General features: G+C 42.7%; 1 protein-coding gene across 1 annotated transcript in view; it reads right to left on the bottom strand.

The window, feature by feature from the left end:
- The window catches only part of MYO15B (myosin XVB), a 45018-nt gene extending 29799 nt beyond the window's left edge, over positions 1 to 15219 (bottom strand). Inside the window, exons 1-19 of the mRNA XM_059828384.1 lie at positions 13701 to 15219; positions 12196 to 12371; positions 12046 to 12123; positions 10170 to 10279; positions 9494 to 9568; positions 9001 to 9097; positions 8356 to 8459; positions 7542 to 7605; positions 6916 to 7029; positions 5205 to 5366; positions 4741 to 4854; positions 4238 to 4296; positions 4024 to 4147; positions 2299 to 2394; positions 1576 to 1707; positions 1271 to 1396; positions 677 to 754; positions 192 to 340; positions 24 to 69 (exon numbers count right to left, since the gene is read on the bottom strand). Coding sequence (XP_059684367.1) covers positions 24 to 69; positions 192 to 340; positions 677 to 754; positions 1271 to 1396; positions 1576 to 1707; positions 2299 to 2394; positions 4024 to 4147; positions 4238 to 4296; positions 4741 to 4854; positions 5205 to 5366; positions 6916 to 7029; positions 7542 to 7605; positions 8356 to 8459; positions 9001 to 9097; positions 9494 to 9568; positions 10170 to 10279; positions 12046 to 12123; positions 12196 to 12371; positions 13701 to 15219 — 3423 coding nt within the window. The remainder of the gene's footprint in view (positions 1 to 23; positions 70 to 191; positions 341 to 676; positions 755 to 1270; positions 1397 to 1575; positions 1708 to 2298; positions 2395 to 4023; positions 4148 to 4237; positions 4297 to 4740; positions 4855 to 5204; positions 5367 to 6915; positions 7030 to 7541; positions 7606 to 8355; positions 8460 to 9000; positions 9098 to 9493; positions 9569 to 10169; positions 10280 to 12045; positions 12124 to 12195; positions 12372 to 13700) is intronic.
- Between the last annotated feature and the right edge of the window lie 5557 nt (positions 15220 to 20776).

Consider the following 20776-nt stretch of genomic DNA (forward strand, 5'->3'; position numbering starts at 1 on the left):
AGGAGCTCAGGATGCTACCCTACCTTTTTGGGATTAGGGGTGATGCACCGAATGAAGAAGGCATGGCTCCTGTAAAACAGAAGGAAGAAACTTTGATCATCCTCCTCTCTGCTGACCTAGGAAGACTTCACACACTTCTGGGTGCAGCAATCAGCCCAGTGCAGGGAAGGCACCATAACAGTATCTCTCACCTTCTCAGCTTGGCTGTGAGGTCCTGCAAGGACTGCTGAAATTTGGACACCAGTGTGGAGGCCTGAGGCTTGAGCCCTTTGCTTCTGGTCCCCAGCTCCCTTTGTTGACTATAGGCAGCTTTAGCCTTCTGGAAAATGTGAGACACCACCTGCAAAAACAAAGAAATGACCAAAGCTCCCTGAACTACATGGAAAGAACAATCTTTTCTATTTGAAACTGGGGGACCATTCTCCCTTCCCCTAGCAGTGCCAGGAACCCAGCTGCATCCTCAGGCAGTCTGTGTGTTTTATATATAAAATGCATCAATTGCAGGCAAAGACGACTTGCTCAATTCTCAAGTGTCCTTCAGTAGAACAAAACTCCTCACAGTTTCTCCAGGTTGTCCTGACACCTGAGCAGGATCTTTCTGCTTCTTACATGAAAGCAATGAGTGGCTCGTTAGGTGTCTGCAATAGAGATCATCATCTTGAACCACTTACAGTACCTTGAGGCGGCTCTGAGAGAAGATATCCAGCACCTCTGGACGCAGCTGGTCACGGTTTTTATTAAGAAACTTGCGGACCTGCAGAGGCAAAGTGTAATTTAATGCACCATTCAGACCACCAGCCAGACAGGCACACACACCTTGACTTGCGGCAGACAGCTGGAAAGGTGGAACAAGAGGAAAGCCCTAGAGAATGAAGCTTGTTTTTCCTGCTGCCACCACGAGTGGAGGGGACAATGACTTCTGCTTTTAGGAGGGATTGCTTCTTTTCCCCTTCACATTGCCCATCAGACTTTGAACCCTCACTGTCTTTCAGCAGCAACAGCTTTCCTGGATTTCCAGGGCTCCGAGACAAGCAATGTAGGCTGCTGTGTAGTTGAGGCCACTACCTATTTTTCTTCTGCCCAGAGGCAGCTTAATTGCCTCTCTTAGTAAGAATCTCCTCGTTTCTGATAAACTGATGCTCTACAGGGATGTGCAGTTACAAAGAGAGGGCTTTGCTCACAGCACTTGGAGCTGGTCCATCAGGACATCCACAGCATGCTTCCAAGCTGGCCTATTGCTCCAACTGCTCAGAGTCCCCTGCCAGCTCACCTGATAGGTGACAGGGCCTGCATAGTGCTTCACAGTGAAGACTGGCAAAGGCAGCTTGGGCTTGGCATACCAAGGGCTGTTCCCATGATGGTAATGACACTTGTGGAGGAAAGTGTGGTCAGTGGCCTGCAAAGGAGACAACAAACATGCTTCCTGTTGCTGCAACGTATTCAGTAGGCCAAAAAGCCGCTGTTAAACCAAAGGTAAAAACATCTAATACTTGTGCAAACAGTCCTTGTTCAATCTGCGTAACTGCCTGTGAAACCCTGTGAAAGGGATCACGTAAAAGGATAAGAGCTTCTCACCTGAGCCAGTGAAGTCTGGTCATCCAGGATACGCAAGATGCCATGGGGTTTTGCAGCAATGAAATCTAGGCATGAATCACTGTACATCTTGGAAATAGGAATCCAAGCTAACTGCTCTTGGCTATATTCTTCCTGCATGTTAAAGACCAACCAGTCAAATTCGGTCACGCAAACAACAGCAAATGGAGGGATTCAACAGAAGGATTTGATTTATTCATCAGGAAGCTAGTATTTCACTGCTGTTAGGAACTTGCCTAGAATTATCTGGTTTTTTTCTTATGAAACGTCTTCTAAAGCCACTAATTATTTTCCTAATTTAAGAGAGGAAGGCTGCTAAGCAGAGTGGTAAAGTGAACTGTAAAAGGCAACAAGTCTGACTGATAAATACACTTTCATCTCCAGGACATGAGTGGTACATAAAATGCTACAATGAATCTACCAAACAGGCTTTAAAAGTACCGGCTGAAGTCTGGGGTCCTTGATCCTGGCCAGCTCACTTATAAAATCCGTAAAAGGGAGCAAGGCACTAACAAACTCCCCTTCCCTTAATTTACTACAGAATTAGTAAAAGATATTAAATAGCCAGCTCTTTGGACTAGGATTCCACAGGGGCCAGGTCTATTCAGCTTCCTGCTTCCCCGCGAAAGGATACTCTCCAGCTGAGGCTGCCTCAGCTCCTTCCATATGTGCTGCCTTTCACCTGCTGGCATGAGTTCCATTTACCTCCTCCTGGGCAATGACTGTCTGGCTGAAAAAATGCTGGAGATGCTCATTGGCAAAGTTGATGCAGAGTTGCTCTAAGCTGTTCACACCTAGATCCTGCAAAGACAAAAAGACATCATCACTTCCAACCCACAGCCCTCCCAGGAGGTTGTGTCTTCTTGTGAATAATGCACAGCACCAGATGGTGCTGAGCTGAGCTGCTGGTTCAGGCAGTTTGTTCTGATCAGTAAATGTGAATGCATCTGAGAAACTCAAATCACCTTATGTCTGGTATGCAAGCTCTCAGCCTGGTTTATTGACTAGGCTGAACTGCAAGAGGCAAGACAGACTATGAAGGAGCACAAAGAAGAAGAGGTCTACTCTTGGATGCACACCCCCACCTGTATATGCTCCATTGTTTCCAGCATTCATCAGAACACACAGATTTTAACAGGAATCCTAAGTATAAAACTCACAGGTCTTGATAAGCACATATCACTCTAAGTCCCTGCTCTGCCTGGGGAAGTCTGGGAAGCTCCTAGGACCTCACTGAGGCAGAGACATGGGTGTATACCTGCCACAAGGGTAACAGTTCCTGATCCAGAACTCTAGGTGCTACCCTAACCTCAATTTCAAAAAGTAACATCTTGCAGGGTCTTTGCTTACAAAATTATCTGCACTTCTATCCCTGGCCTGATCCAAAGCCTAGTGGATCAGGGAGAATCTCTTCAGAAACTTCAGTGGATTCTGGACTTGTCCCTAATCAGGCTGGTAATAACTGAAAAGCAGGATATGCTGAAATACATGAAAAGAAATAGATTGTAAAATATAGTGTTAACATATTTCCAGCTTTATCCAAGTCTTCAGGAAAAATGGAAACAGTTAGACTAAAATAACATTAAAAATGTTTTTCTTTGGTTACTAATAGCACCAGGAATAATTAGAATGTGAATCATTAAGAGTTAGCTCATTCAGCTCATCTCATCAGTACAGTAAATTTATACTAGGTATTTTTCTGGTTGGTCCATCAAAACAGGCTGACGAGTGATCTGTCTCCCCAAGCCACTGCTGAGCAGCAGAACACAGGCTGCAGGGAAAGGACTCTGAGCTGCTTTTTACAGGAATTTGTGTATAAGTGAACATTCTAAGAAACTTCTGGGGGTTTTGTCAAACTTTCTTTAGGTGAGAATCGAACCATGGAGTTAAAATTCCCATGTGTCCTTTTAACATCACACATAACTTGGTTTCTAAACTCCTGTGCACTTGCTTGAAAAGACAGTTTTGATCTGTATTTAATACAGCATGTAAGCTAATTCAATGGGCCAAGTTGGCTGGAAGTGCTGGTTTTGTTTTGATTTAAAACCACATCATTTTCCTCTTCCTTAGAATGACAGAACCAAAGCTAGCTATGTGCACTATCTATGCAGCACCATACCGGTCAGATCATGCAAAGGTATCAAACATGCAGGGCTGACATGGTGAGAGCACCAGAAGTGACCCTATTTGAGACCAAGTTGTTAACTGCCTATGATTGTTAGGAGTCCAGTTACACACCAATACTACGATACAATACTACTTGCAATCCACCCAGTCCTTTCTGGAAAAAAGAAAAAAAAAAAAACAAAAAACACAAAACCAAAAAGAAAACCCACCCATTAGATACCCTCCCATATCTGGCAGTGACTGAGGAGAAATCAGCACATGCACTTGCAGCCCAGATGATAGCAAAAGAATAGGAAAAGCAACCTCAAACCCGTGTATGTCCACAATGCCCACGGCACAGTCTGATTCCCAGGGAGCCAGCCACTCATTGATTCTCAGCAGCAGCCACTCAAAGAGCAGGTAATACAGAGTCTTGGCAATGGAATCCCTGAGTAGGAGAGGGGGGTAAAACCAGTTACAGCAAAGACAGAACACTTGGGTGCATCTCACCAACCCAGATGACAACAGCAGAAGTCACCTGGCATCAATGGCTCCTTCTACAGACAGAGGGGTGAAGATCCGATCATAAGATGTCACCTGAATATAGAGAGAGATGGAATTTACTGCTATTATCTCACAAATACGCATATTTTTTTAAATCCACAAGGAAGTCAACCTGGTTAATAAATGGATTTTTTTCTCTATTTGACCTGAGAATTTACCCAGGTATCAAAGGAAAAAGTAAAAACAGAATTTGACTGCCACATTTCAGGGTGGGAGACAGCTGACCAAAGTGTTAAGCCTGAAGCCACCTCATGTCAGAAAAAAGCCCTCCTACATGTGAGTTCTGCCACCTTCACAGAGCTGCCTTGAGGGATTCAGTCCATCCCCATTACTGATCCAGCACAGCAACCATTTTACTCCTGCTGTTACCTCCCAGATTTTGGACCTTCTAAGGTAGTGGCCCTTCTGCTGACAGAGCACTGGGCTAGGGCACTCTGTGCTTCAGGATGAATGAGGAATCACCAAAAAGGTACTCACAGTGACACGGTGAGTGACAGCACTTTGCAGGACATCTGCTGAGACACGCAACAAATTGGCCACAATCTGAATCTCAGTGTCACTGGCGATGGCTGCATGTTCATAGGATTCTTTCTAAATAATGGAGAACAATAGATTCAACTATGGATGGGATACTAGGTTCCACTAGTATTAATATTCTCGACAGCACCTCAGCTGCACAGAGCTGGTCACAGCCTGGGCAAAACACCAGCATCTAGGTTCATTTTAGCTCCTCAAAGAGCCACACAAGCTCTAACAACCTTTGGTTGCCTCCCATCTTCTGTCCCTGTCTAGGTCAGTCTAGAGCCTAATATCAAAAGAACAGAATAGTCTTCAAAGGATATCATCTTCCATCAAGAATAATGTCCCCGATCCCATCACATGGGATAACAGCAATGTTCAGCACAAATAGCCCATTCCCAAACTGCCAAGGGTTAGTGTACCTCGTAGGAGGTAAAGCAGATATTCCCCAGTTGCAGAATGGCAGCCAGGACAGCCCAGGTGGAGGTCAGCTGATCGTCAGAGAGGCCAATTCCCTCCAGAGCCTGCACCAAGGCCAGAAAGTCCTGACTGTCCTCCTTCCCCAGGATGTCACAGGCTCTGCCCTGAGAGAATAGGAACAGATAATCGTAGTCGGTCCCTTTTGTCCCAGGCTGGAGCTGAGCTACCGGCAGCAAGCAATCTTCAGAGAAGTAGTTCAATGTTTTAAGGACTGGAGGAATCTAAAATAAAAAGTCCAAAGACACCACTAGTGGGAGCTCAGCATTCGTGACAGACCAGTCTCTTTTCTCTCCGGTGTTTCTGAGAGCAGGATCTCTCTTGCCCACACATGCTAAGTTTTTATTATGGTTCCAATATAGGCACCCCGGCTACCTCTTGCCCACTGCTGGAGTGCAGCTTGAGAGAAGAAGGGATGCCAGAAGCTACTCCCAAGTAAGTCATGTCAGAGTTGCTACCCCAAGTGGTACCAGAACCCAAAGTATCAAAGCAAATGGGTTACTATGCACCTAGAGAGCCATCCGGGGTTATAGTCTCACTCACCTCTACCACAGAGCTTCACTACAACCTGGGCATATCAATCTTACTTTTCTTGTGCTTTCTCTACAAGAGGACACTCCTAACAACTACCTGTGACCCTAAAGTTCATGGAAATCCTGGGTCAATGGGGTCTGTAGAACCTGTTTGTGCACAAGGCCATTCTTTGACAGAAGTTTCCAGCTGATCGCCAGATTCAGATGAGGACAAGAATGAGGTCCAAGCAGCCCTTGGGCTTCTGCTTGCCAAGACCATGATCCAAGAGAGATTTTGTCAGTCTCTGCTAACTTTACACATGATCTGATCTTTTTCCCTTTTCTTCTCTGCAGTGGCTGAGACACTCCTGTTAACTATCACCTTGAAGAGTTTAGTTCACAATACAATACAGATCTTTTGCCAACTAGGAACATCACCCCATTAAGGGATGGGCCCTTAATTGCCTTCCATCCTTGAGTCATTAATGGTACTTGTCCATTCCTTGCCTGAAGGAAAGATGATAGCAATCATTCATCAAGGATTCCTCACATGACTACAGCTGCTGTAAAGAGTTTGTCCACCTGGGAAAGCTGACCCACACAGCTGAATAGGAAAGATATCTTGCTATTGCTGTGAACTCCTTGGGTATTGAAAACATTCTTAAACAAAAGAAACCGCGCTTGAAGGTGATGGCTTGCCGTAAGTCTGGCAAACAATTTTCCAATTTAAATAGACTGTTATCAGCAGTACATTTCAGTGGTTTAAAATTTCCACCCATTGATTCAGGCAGTGAAGCAAGTGTTTTGCTGAAGGTAGAAAGAAATATCCCCTGCTCTCTTCAGTCCCACAATAAATTGCAAATGCAAGGACAGACGAGAAAATTATTTCTTCACCACAGGGTGGAGCAATGGGCTTTCTTTGGGAGTGGAAGGGGCTTGAAAGGTGAGAAATAGATCACAAAAGAGACAAAGGTAATCCTTCTTAGGTCAGGTATGAGAAGGAGCAGAGCAGACTTCAGCATAGTCCTGCGAGGGACACATCAGGAGGGAAGCAAAGTTATCAGGTGCCTCACTAACCAAACAGAAGTGATGTCTTGGCCATTTCACTCTATCAGATGCTGCAGAGCATCCTCGCCTCACTCACCTGATTCAGGTAAAAGTAAGACTCTGCCTCTTGCAAGTACAACTCCTCTTTCTGCTCCACAGGCAGCCCAGCCAGTAGCTCATAAAACACATGGTAGTTCCTCTCACCATGGGCCTGATAGGGGACACAGGTCATAGAGCTGACTCATATCCAGTTCCAAAATCCTACAGAATACACTCAAAGAGCAGGACAGTGAAACTCTGAGGTCAGCAAGATGAGGCCAGAAGCCACCCAAGAACTATTTCATTTGAAAAGTTTCCAGGGTTTCTCATTGACACCTTAAGAGCATTTCCTCTGAGAGGAGTCCCTTTCACAAGGCTCCAATGTCTGACCTTTTCCACAGTCCAGACATTAAGAAAAATTAGTTGAGGGAAGATTTAACCTCCAGCATTCCCTAATAAGTGGCTTAATTCAATCTGTTTGAGGTAGAGCAACCTCCTATTTTATTAAAATAAAATAAACGATCACTTTGTGCTACACAGAGGGGACATTTATTGCTAACGGAAGAAATGAGATGCAATTCTCATACTTACTCCCATCCCTGTTATTTAACAGTAAATTTAAGATTAAATATGAATAAGGGAGAGAGGGACTTCTCTAGGAGGGAGGGGCTCACTGGTCCTCACCTGAAATACCACACGAGACTTCTCCAGCAGGTACTGGGAGATGGATGTTCCCACCACGACGCCACTGAGCATAAGACAACAACAGATTCTGTCAGAAGCTAGTGACAGATTTTCTGTAGATCCATTTCTCTGAGGGCTTAGCTGCAGGAGTTGTTGCTGAGAAACTTAGTTGTTGCTTAGGACTGAGACCTTGGGGTTGTGATAGACAGTTCCATGAAAATATCAGCTCAGTGCTTAGCAACAACCAAAAAAAAAAAAAAAAGGAAAGCAGAAGTTAGAAAGGAGGCAGGTTCAAAACAAAAAAGGTGGTTTTCACAAAACTGGTTAGACCTGTAGAACACTTGCCAAAGACTGTTGCAGAGGCATGACGTTTATATGAGTCCAAGAGGAAACTGGAAAACCACAAGAGTTTAAGAAAAACTCCTGAGCTGCTGCAAACAGTTTAGAGCTAACAGATTGTTAGAGAAAAGCATTATATGTATTTGGCCTTTTCTTATTGTTGCCTCAGTGAATGCTTGTGGCCAGTGTTGGGGAGACAACATTGTATTAGACGGCTCCTTGGTATAAACCAGTTCAGCCATTCTTATGTTCTTAATTTATCCCCCATCTTGAGAGGTGAAGATCTATCCTTTTGCAGAGGAAACCTAAAAGCAAAATAGGGGTGTAAACTCACCCTCTTCCTGTCCTGATGATAACAAGAGTGTAGGGGAGGGAGGGCTATTGCATGACCTCTAAGCACTGCTAGACCTTTTCTCACCCAAGCACCCCTTGACAGCTGGAAAGGATAGCATCCCAAGATGTTCCTTTAACTCACTGTCGCAGGTGGATGTTCAGAAGCTTTCCAAAACGGCTTGAGTTGTCATTGAGGATAGTTCTGGCATTCCCAAAACTCTCCAGGATGGGTAGGACATTGCAGGGCTTGAAGAAAAGAGGGAGAGAACGCTTCAGTAGCAATCATGGGTTTTTAAACCCCAAAGGGACTTAAGTAACTGTTAGTTTGAAAATCCAAGAAAAATGGGACTTCACTATAATAATTCTTGCCTGGCTGAAGAGTCTCTTTTTAAATTTATCTTGGTATCATTACCTCTAGCCATTGGTGAGTTGCTCTATGAGCTTTTTACCTTCATTGCTTTGATCTTTCACTGCTGCTTTGTGTTTGTTCAGATTCACCTACCAGACACTGCTGTAAGGTCTCTAAGGCAGGTGGTATCTCTCTGTTCAGATACAGCACTCTACACAGCATCAGGACTCCCAGATACCAAAACACAGAAAAACAAATATATCAGCTGTCTTCATGTCTTTACCGGAGCTTCACCTTGAACCACAAGCTATCCACAGTCCAGCTCAGTTAAACAGGAACAAAGAAATAACATAAACAGTATGGCCTCTTTACCCTGTGTTTGGCTTCTACTCCTAGCCTAACCAACACAGCATAAAGCCAATCTCTGGTGCCTCTTACCTGTCTGATCCTGTGGCTGTCTGATCTCTGGTACAACATAGTCAGGTATTGCACAATTGCTTTGGCAGCTTCTGTTTTACCTGATCCACTGTGTCCACTGGAGAAACAAGAGGTAAGGAAGCTGGCATCAAAACAGAATTACCTATTTAGACATATCAGAGGACCTGTTACAGTACATCAGTGGAGTGATTTACAACAAATGAAGATCTATCACATGTTGTTTGAAACACTGAGACAACTTGACAAAATAGGCCCAAATAAGATTCCACTGTGGAATGCCAAATGCCTTCTCCTCCACTCCTCCAAACTGATGTGAAGCTAAATTCAAACTGTATTTGCACAGAGTGAAATAAAAATCCATCTTATTCATGTTCTCTACTGACAGTCTTCACACAAGAGCCAGAATGATAAACTTATGGACAGTGAAATACAAAAACGAAAATCTTACATAAAGAAATTAACAAGCCTTTGAAGAAGTACCCTTATTTCCTACCTGATGATGACACACTGCTCTTTCTCTGATGACTGGGATAGCGTATAGGCCATTTCTGCTATGGCAAAGATGTGTCTAGATGTACAGAAAGAAAACCCCAGTTAACTGACCTCACATTTCTACCTCATAAATACAGCACCAAAAAGTTACTCATCAGTGATCTACATTAAAATATCTTGATCTGAGAAATGTGAGGAACCAGAGAAATCAGAGCTTTGCTCTTTGCTGACATCAGGTTAATACCACTGTTACAAGCTATTGCAAAGTTCAGGTTCCTCCAGGACCTCTTCAGCCTAACCTAAGTAAAGCTCTATGCCATGGTGTTTAATATAAGGGACACCAGCAGTATTATCTGCACTAGAGGAACCTGCCTACGTTGCTAACTCTGGTAGGGCTGTACCAGTGTTAGCAGTGGGGAGTGCATAATGCCAGAACTCCTCAGGTACAGTCCCAGCACGCATTGAATTCAAGACCTTCAAGCAATACTGAAGAAACTTGACCTAAAGAGTTTAGCTCTGTAGCATTACAGGTCTGAGCAACTACAACTTTGCCAAATGGATTGTTCACTTCCCATGACATTCATCCTACTCTATCAGACAACTGGAGGAAAATAAAATACTTTCTGGAGCACAAACGGAACAGAGTTTAGGGAGTTATTTGAGAAAGAGAAACATACGGGGCATTTTTTGAGAAAGTCCCTTGGTGGTACTGGGTAGCCACATCTTCAGAGTAGATATTGAGGTCTTTGAAAGGATTCACAGAAACCAAAATTTGCCCAATGTAAGTCTAGGACAAAAATAAGAAAGGGAAAAAAAAAACTGGTGGCTTCTTAGAATTTTCTGAATTAAGAATGCAACTGAACACATATATTAATACAAAGATTAAAACGACCTTTAAAGGAATACTGTCTATTCTGCTTATACTCCCAGCTTATTCAAGGCACAGCACAATTTTTCAGTGGTCATTTTCAAACCTCTATCATTAATATTTTGGGATAAGTGGGCACTCACTGGTCATTGTCTATTCTCCAAGCTTCACATGAAATAACAGGCACAGGTTTGAACACCCGAGCCAGTAAATGAAAAAGAGAACAAGTAGCCATCCAGAACTAGCTCTGGACTGAAACACTACAAAATGTTTGCAGAAACTGTGAAATTTCTTCTTGAGATCCACAATTTTTACTCAGAACTGCTTTGCTAAGGCAGAAGAGTTCCACTAGGAGCAGCTGAGGCTAAAACTGAACCTAAGTATACTCATGGGTTGGCAACAAATACCAAAATTAAAGAGAAACTTTGGGACTTTCAGATTTTACCACAAATATTTCTTGCTACCCATTTTCTGAGCAAAAGCAGTGTGAGTATCCTTCTTATCACTGTTCCCAGAAATAAGTGAGCTCTTGAGCTACTTGGTGCATTATTAAAGCTTGATGGAATGATAGAAATTATTTTCTCTTAAAGCTCATTGTTCAGAATGAATAAGCACTGAAAAACAACAAAACAAAAACAAAACACCACTACCCATACATAAATAAGATTGCGATGGAACCTCTTCTTCAGACACAGCAGAACTGAGCTCTCACAGACTTCCCTACAAACAGAGAAAAGGACTTGTCAGCCATAAGCTTCACTTGCATGTGTTAATATTAACTTTTCTGCCCTCACAAGGATTTTGTAGGAGGCTGGAATCTGAAACTATTCACTGCCTTCACATGGTTCCAACATGTCCAGGGTTAAACACATATGAGAATAGAGCAGCCAAAGCTCAGAACATCCAGCCTGTCCATCTCTGTGTGATCACACCTCTGCACGCAGCCCTTACAGCTGTTAATCTCAACAGGATGGCAAGGGTAGAGGGTGCAGGGCATGTGTGAGAAGCAGTGTTAGGCGCTTCTCTTTCACCAACAGCAGCGAACCCATTATTTAAAAGCTGCTAAAGATGTAGGGCCTGAGTTTGCCGCAGCTGAAGGCAACGGGAGTCGCTAAAGCCACAGATGCCAGTGTCAGTGGGCAAAGAACACAGAAACGTGCCTCTCATGCTACAAGTCTTCCTGACTTACCACCCACTTCATGCAACAAGAATGGTATGTCAAATTCCTAGTTCTGTCCCTCTGCAACACCACAAAAAGTCACATCAGCCTCTAAACCTCATTTCCCCTACCCAGAAAGTACATTTCTGGAACGATTTAAGAGGAGAGGTAGAGTTCCATGGAAGCATCTATAAGAAAGTCTGCTGAGTAGGATGAGCTGCTGTCTCTGGTGTGTGACTGCAGAGATTCAATGTGCACTCTCTGTGCAGCAGAGGTTGGGGACACACTATACACAGCAGTCAGGAGTTCCCTCTGCAGCTGTGCTCCTCCCCATAACTTAAATAGTGCAATTCAGTCTTTTACTTTACTGCCGAGCATCAGTTACTCAGCTATGATATGCATCAAATTAATTCTATTTTCTCACATGGTAGCCAAGTATCTATAATGTACTTTCTGTTGTTGAGCCAACAGTAGCTTTGAAGGATAACAAGCAAGCCCCTGTGACCTTGAATTAGCTGCAGAATACCACTGACAACACGTACTCCAGTCTGGTTAGATCTTCAATCTCCTCAACTTCTACACGGTGGTCTTCACACATGTACACCTGAAATGCATAGATACATCACTGAAAATCAGAAGTTCAGCTTCATTCCAATACTGGAGACAACACCGGTACCTGTTTCTGCATGAATTCCATCTCTAGCATATTGTCACTGATGTCTTCTGCCTCCCACTGATCCTTGCAGACCTTCATCACATGGCTGTTGGCCAGATGTGGGTCCTTGTAGATGGCCCATTTGCTTAGGTTCTCAATGGTTAGTCGTGGCAGCAGCAATTCAGAGTTCAGCCATGCTGCAGGATCACATCCCTGAGCCTGCTGCTGAGACCAGTGAACACAAGGTGTGACTATGGACCCTGCAGTCTGGAGGACACCTGAATCTTCTTTGACGTCTCCCTCACTAGAATAATCTGATGTATGTATTAGATCCTCTTCTCGATGTGGAAGGAAGCCCTGTTCACTGTCCTTTCTATGAGGGCTTTGATCCACCAAAGATCTGGGAAGGTCAAATTTGAATCTGCAGCCCTGTTGCACAGGCATCACAGATTTTCTGTCTGATAGAGATCTCAGTTTCTCTAGGGAATAACCACTCCCAGAAACCCTGGATAAGGAGCTCTTTGTCTTAACCATACTGTGGACTCTAGGGAATACTATAGCAAACTTGGCATCAGTAGCATTGTTCTTCTCCTCATCCAAGCGAAGGAAGTATGGAAAGGAACTGGTTCCATGAAGAGGGGAATCACCAGAAGGCAAATCATTGTGTTCCACTTCCTCTGCCATTTTAGGACCACCTTTCCTCTCCACTAATAGAGGAGAAGATTCTTTGTCACTCGACTCAGCCCTCCCCAGCTGTCCAGCTGCACCAGGGAAGTCTTTGCCAGACCGACCAACCCACCCAGAAGTGCTTACAATCCGGATTGCCACTCTACTTTTGAATCCAAAAGGTTTTCTGCTCCTCTTCCTCTTCCGAAATTTCTTCAAGAGCCATCCTGAAATACCAATCGCACGTGCCACGCTCAGAAGACGAGCTTTGAGGCTTGCTTTCTTGGCAGGTTTTTGACCAAGCCAGCTGGTGACTTTTCTAAAAGCAGAATGGGTGTGCAAGTACTTGGATCCTTTCCCATTATGCACATTTTCTTTTCCAGAAGGTGCCTCTGCAACCAATTCTTCTGCTTTCTCTTTTTTTGCCTCTAAAGTCTGGCCTGAACTCAGTTTAACTTTTCCAATAACTTTTCCAACTTTCTTCTTCTTGCCAAGGAGCTGCTTATCAGATGATTTTTTTGTAATAGTGGAGCAGCTTGAAGTATTTGAGAGACTTAATCTTTTCTTTTCAAAACTCTGAGCTATGTTGGGTTCCTTCTGTGTACTGAGGGTTTCTAGAGTCGTGAGTTTTGAACAGATGCTTTCAACATTTTTCAGGTCAGAGCTGGTTTCCAAAGCCATCTGGACAGGATTTGGTTTACATCTTGTTAATAGTTTGGTCTCAGCACTTCTATGTTTGTTTTTCAGATTGAGAAGAATTTGGGATTGAGAAGAGCATTTCTTTGTAAGCATCATTGCTGCTAACTCCTGCTTGCTGCAGTCTGATGAACTGTCCCTATGTGTATGTCCTACCACTTTACCTTGTTCTGCAGTCACACACATCCCAGATTTCTCTTTCAATGTCATCTGCTGCTTGGAGAGCAAGGGGCTATCTTCCAGTGTGCTGCCTTCATCATTCACCTTCTTTTCCTGTTCAGTTCCTGGAAGTACTTTGCTAAGGCGAATGTGGAGTTTTGCTTTCACAGCACTAGGCAGTGGTTGTTTTGTTGCATTTTCTTTTCCTTTGTCAATGCTCTCTTCAGTGCTGTTCTCCCCATTGCTGTCAGAATTATCATGTGCATCTTTTGACGTATCTTGAACTTTGTAATTTTCTAATATATTTTCCTTGCCTACTTCATTATTGCCATGTTCTCTGTTCTTAAGACTTTTTAGTTGGAATCCTAAAATGTTTACATCATCATCTTCCTCACTGCTCTCAGCTAGAATAGATTCTGGTTGTCTTGCCATGTCATCTTGCTTCTTCATTTTCTTCTCTGCCTCCAATCCTGCAAAGTCAGTGCCTTCATCCTCAGATTCATTTCTTCCACCTGTGGTCACGTGCACCCTTTCAGTTTCATTAGATGCTTCATTGTTTTCATCAAGCAATTCCTTGAAGCCTTTTCCTTCAGACACAGGAGGATCTTCAAGCATGGCTTCTTTCTGACTGATGCCATCTTCCTCTGAAGAACAACTCTTCTCTTCACTGCTTGCAGTGCTGTCCACTACAGTCTCTTTTGCACCTTTTTTATGGGTCCAATGGCCTTCATTGCTGGAGTCAGAGCAGGAGTTATCTGAGGTTTCCAGGATATTTTCTTCTGCACTTTCAGTGACAATAATCCTGGTATGTTTTCCAACTTGCTTTTTCCCAGTTCTCTCACCTTTTCCCTGTGCCATACTGCCTTGGGATTGAGAACCTGACTTCTGCTCAGAAGCTTCCTTAAAGCCATTATTCTCATCGTGCTTTTCCCTATGCCTGCCGTTGTGTGCCTTCTGCGGCAAGTCATGTTTCTGAAGAGAGCCTTCAACACATTGCGCTGCAGTTGACTTTACAGACTCTGACTCAGTGACATTTTGATTAACGGCAGGACACTTTCCACACTTCTTTTTAAAACTGTGTTTCTTGCTGGTTTTGGTGGCCTTTTCCTCCATATCACTACTGTCCTCACTTTCTTGTCCTGATGTAATTTCCTGTTGCTTGCAGGCCTTTCCTTTTTTCCCCTCCAACTTGGACACTAACTGTTCTCCATGGTTTCTCCCCAAACCAGATTCTCTTTTATCATTTCTATCATACATTCTTTTCCCTCGGAATAACTTCTTGTGGCCATTTTCTTTGCTTCCCCGAAGCCTCACCGGCCTCTGGCTTTTTAAGGGATCCTCTTCAAGGCTGTCATCTTGTTCAAGCAATGACTCTTTGCCCTTCAGCTGGCCTTTATTCTTACCTTCCCACCGTCTCCGACAGTGGATCTTTGAATCTCCTGGGGAGCTTGCCTTTTTCTCACAATTCAACACTTTCTCTTTCCCAACCTTTTTGTGTCGAGTCTTGGATCGGGAAGGAGGCATTTCTCCAGTGTTCAGGAGTATGTGCGGGCTTATCTCAATTTACCTGTGAAAACAAACATTGTGCATTTTGCTGTGAAATAAGCTACAAAGAACAGCCAGATCCTCCTAAGGGGTAATTGACCTCATTTCTATAGAACTGAAAAAATGTTTGCAGAACCATACCTGTGCAGCCGAGGAGTGACAAACTGATTGTCCTGTTCGAGGTTAATCTCTGTTTTATTTTGTAATGAATCACCCTTATTTTCTTCTTTTATTAGGACTGTTGCCAGAGGCCAGTCATATACAGGCAACTGAACAAATGTCTGTGATTTTCCACAGTTGACAAAGGTTTGGCCACACTGTAGTTTAAGAAAGAATAATTATTTTATTTCAGTTTTTGCTTCTGCAATAACCTTCTTTGTGCTGAAGAAGAGAGGAACACATCTAATGAGCTACATCAAATGAATGAACAGTAAATACTTAACTCAGTTTCCTAGGTATCCAGAATCACAGTTGAACCTATATGAACAACAGTGGCTTGCAGGTTGAAAATACACAATACTGAGTAGATGCTGTATCACTGAGTAGAACTGAAAAGACCATAACTGATTGTTTTTTTAAAAAAAAATTCACTCAAACTGTACAAGCTGAATTGATACTGCAGTATTAGAATCTGTACAAGCTGAGCTGATACATAATTAGTAGGAAGGATGCAAAAATAAGCCCCATTTTTTGTGTTTATTTATTATTCCCCCTTTTATTTGAGCACTTGTCTCTTAACAAGCAAATAAGTACTTGGTAAATTTAAATATATATTGTAATTACAGTTAAATAGTATCTGATTTTCCAGGAGATAACCTTTTAAATTTTCCGCAGTGCAAGAGAAGGACATTTATGAGCAGATCATACTCAGGATTTGACTTGTCATGAAAACAGTTTAGCCCAAATGGCAAAATTTATGAGGAAACCAGCTCTCATAGCAAATAATGTCTGTCCCTGAACAGCTCTCCTGAAATCCTGAAATCTTACTGGAATGAAGGTTAAATAAATAAGGGAATTAATGAGGAACAGGAAAAAGAAAGAAAAAAAAAGTGGTAGGAAAAAAATATAATAGAGTGGACAACAACAATAACAATCCAATCATGTAAACTGATAATCTCTGCAGGAAAAGGCAGTTGAAACTAGGTTAACTTTGTAGCATAAGTCTACATTTCAGAATTGCTTCTGAAGACATAAACTACTGACAGAAGATAGCTTTCTGGTTTTTTAGGATAGTGTATGTTAGTTTCCCACAGCAAAAGGATTTTCAAATCATTATAGCTGATTCTACATCATTTTTGTTGATACATAACTGTACTGCAAAAACACACTGCATAAATCCTGGCAAGTGTTTGTACGCCAAAGAAAACTCCTAATACATACCCGGTGCATGTCTGTGCAATTGCCTGACTCCATCTTTTCTTTTAGCATGATGGGGCTGGTTTTGAATGGTGTGTTCCATGAACAAACATTCAATGCCTTCCAGGATCTGACTAAACTGAGCAAGAAGTCAAAAGCAAATACTACTCCACTATGTAACAGCATCTCCACACAACTCCTCCTGAGTGCACTGGTATTAGCTGACAGTCTAGGAAATGTTCAGTATTGTAAGTGCTAATCAGCATTGCTTATCTCTTTATCTTTCCTCTAATCATAGGCAGGAAATAAAGGATGTAAAAATGGCCAGAGGATTAGTGCTGACCTTTCAGCCTGTTGGAAAACCACTTCTATCCTTTCCAGTTACAAAGATCCTTTCTTTTATGAGCCAACCTCTTCCTGCTTCAGACAGACCAAAATACCACTTGGGCTTCAGACTCCACTTCTACCCATTTGACTGAATGAAGTGCTAATAGCAGAGCCCAGTCATTAGACTTCAAGGCAAAGGTCCAAACCAGAAAACAGTAAGGGCATAACTGAAAGGAAATGATGGACCAGAGAAAGCAAAACTTGGAGGTGAATGGAAGAGGAAAATGGGACTAAGAAAAAAAATCCTATAGCAAGGAAACCCAACAGTCTGCAACATCTTCCCAAAGGAAAAAAAGTAAAAAGCCTTCTGTTAGGGGCATTTGTAACTACCTTAGAGATTACATTAGCCAATGATGGGCGAGGAACAAACCAGCACACAGGACACAGGGAAATTCCATTATATATTTTGTCCTCTCACCTTTGCTCTTCTCTCCCTTTGCTCCTTCTTTCTCTTTCTCTTTGTTTTTCAGCCAACTCCATAGATTCTCCATAGGCAGAAGAGAAACTTCCACCCATCATAGCCTTACAATTTCTCTCAATAGGGAACAGAGGACCTAGCAGTCAAGATTTTGTAACTAATTCCCTACTGTCATCATAACTCCACAAAGAGTTAACTTATTTATTTAAAGGCTGAAATGTCTGGAAGCCTTCAGTCAGATGTTGGACTATTATGGGATGCTGGCAACATATTTACCTGTCTCACAGCTCTGAACCCTGCATCTCAGTGATCATGGTTGCAGTGTACAAGCTCTGACAGCCATACCCAACAGTAATGGGGACTGCAAAGACACGCAAGGGCTGGTGGGGAATTCTTGAGAGATGGGATTGAGCTGGGAGGATTAGCTATACTATATGGTAGAAATCTTTTCTTCTCCATGATGAAAAGTAAACCCTTGCTGGTTATTGTACACACGCTACAAGCCCAAGAGAGTTCTGGCCAAGGTTTGTTGAAACTTGCTTCCATCCACAGGCCTCTCCTTCCCCTAGAGTAAGGGGATAGGGGAAGAGTACACAGTCAAGATTGCAATTCAGCATAAAGCATTAAATCTTTGCAGCTGCTATAAAGTCTGACAAGGAATGAGAATGTTTAACATTCAGTACCTCAAGAAGGCAGCCTACTCTGCTGGATGGAAATCTATCCACTCTCCAGAATACCTTATGACTTACTTGCAGACTAAAACTTGTCCAAGCATCCTTACGAGTTATTTAAAAAAAAAAAACAAAACCATTAAAAAAATACATTCAAGTGCTCTGGGAACAAACTCGTCAAGAACAACTCAGTGAGTCAAAGTTTGCCTCACCTCAATCGCCCCAAGGAGGGCAGCAAAATCACATTTGAGATTTACACAGTCCAGGAAGGCTGATGCTCTAAAAAAAGCACACTATGTGTACATAAAGCACATGGATTTATTGCAAATGTTTTTTTGCGTACTACCCATTTTGTACTCTTCTGCATAACAGAACAATCTACTGCAACTCGAAAAAACAGTATCTCCCTTTTCCCCAGTTGCTGCCCTGACACTGAGCAAAAAGCTGCTGCCCTGAAAAGCGCTGTTATGTACAGTAAAGGGTTCCTCAACAATCAATGTCTTTAGTGTTCACTCTAAACTTGCTTTTTTACTCCAGTCTAGAGTTGACACCATTCAAAACATCTTGGACAGATATGTTGCATCGTACAGAGTTCATCTCTTAACATCAAATCCTCCTCTTTTATCCTTCTCTTTAAACAGTACTCTCTCTAATATGTAGGTGTCTGGTCACCTTATTTCAGGCCCCCCTCCCCACTTAATGCAGCAATACTAGTGTCCTAGATCTCTAAATCCTGCAACAAGAGTTTTGTTACTGAGATTAATGGTAGCTGAATTAGGCCCTAAATCCTCAGTACAGAATAGTTAATATTGTATCCTCCTGGAGGCTTAAAGTTGATACTGCTTCTCTACAATGCCAAATGCAGTAGAAAAAAAAAGTGTAAAAGTCTGCTTTTATGCGCTACTGCTAGATAGTCATGTGTCTGGAAAGCTAAAGCCTTCCACAAAACAAAAATGCTGCAATACTTGGATGATCAGGAAGATCAGGAACACTGCCCAAATTTGTAGGGAGCTTAGACACAGGGCTTCGGTTTGACTCACTGTAAAGATAGGATCCCAGTCTGTGAATCTGGGTTAGAACGTGAAAACCTAGAGTTCACAATTCTTCTGAGACAGGGGTTTAGAGCAGATTGTTTGATAACACCACTGTTACTACTGGGAATGGTAAAATGAGTCACTGCTTATATAAACAATTCCTTTGACATCAGACCTGCTTTGATTAACTGCCCTGGACCATCTGCCTCCTGCACACACTGCAGCAGGTGAAAGATCCTCCTCATCAGTTTTCCAACTCCCCTCACTATGCCAGCTTCATCTAAATCACTACAGGGAAAAGAAAAATTCATTTTTGTTCTTCCTTTTTGAAGAAATAAGAAGAAATTTTGAAGAAATAAGAATACTTGCCATCAGAGAAAGGAGAACCTCAATGCTATTAAGAAACACAGCATGAATGTATAGACAACAAGAAGAGCAGATAGCTTATGCTGTTATTTTAAGACCAGTAGAGAAGTGAGTCTCATCTTCCCTAAAGACAGTGGTTTCTCCCCACTCCTACAGAGGAAAAAGTACTATCATTAATCTTAAAGGGAAATGCTTGGAACTTAATTCTTAGCAGTTTCTGTTTTCATTCACCTGTCCAAATTACTCAAACTCCTTCTTTATCACTCTGCACAGTAACTTTGTTAACGTACCTACACTGCCTGTCCTGATTCCAGCAAGCTTCTCAGTACAGTGTATCATCGGTCATATTTATGTATATGGTAACATATTGACTCTCCTGTACCTTGTTTCCACGCAGCCTAGAGTCTGTTCCAGCGTCCTTGCAAGCCTGCCCAGCTGTGGAGTCTAACATCAATTCCGGCTGGGCTATGCCCAAACAGCAGATGATTACAGGCATATGGAAGGAAAGTGGCATCAATAATTCAGGCTTTCCCATAGCACCTTTGAACTTTTCAACCAGCAATATCACCACCTGGTTGGTAGAGTTTTAGATAAGAGAAGAGGTGGGATTTCACCTAGGCAAGAGCCAGGCTCAGACATGGTATGACTAGGTACACCTCCAAAGAAAGACTGAAAAGGAAAGGTCACTTCCAATACCAAAACATGTCTGCTATAATCCAAGAGACTACCAGACAAGGTACAGTGAATAATATCTAAAAAAGAGCTTAGGCTAGTGAAAAGGATTAAATCATAGGCCTCTTTCTTCTGCATCCCTGGAGTTTTATTTCAGGGAGCCAAGCATGGATAGCTCAGCCTCTGCCCTCTTCTCCTTGCCAATACCAAGCTCTCTGCTGACAGCAGGAAAGTAGTTTACAGCTCAGCACTAAAAAGACAGAAAAACTGGCACCATTTTTATCCTCATTATGCCTAAATCTCAGTCCAAATCAAGCAGAATGATTAAATTTCCTTTCAACTTGAATTTCCAAATAAAGCCATGCTCCCCTTTAAACAAAGCTTTTGCAGACAGGTCAGGGTTACTCGCAGCAGGTGATTATATCCATGCAACGTTACTGTCTAATTCAGTGATGGCCTTCCCCTTCCTAGGATTTTCTCAAGAAAGCAGGTAACGAAGCAAGCACAAATGCACACAGTCTAGTCTGTACATGCAGTCTCCCTCTGCACTCACCAGGTTGCAAAGTGACAGCGTGGTTAGTGCAGGATTTAACTACTCCGAGGATGACCCTCGTTCTTTAAGGTAAAGTCCC

Source organism: Gavia stellata, chromosome 22, assembly GCF_030936135.1.
Source record: "Gavia stellata isolate bGavSte3 chromosome 22, bGavSte3.hap2, whole genome shotgun sequence".
NCBI classification, from domain to species: Eukaryota; Metazoa; Chordata; class Aves; order Gaviiformes; family Gaviidae; genus Gavia; species Gavia stellata.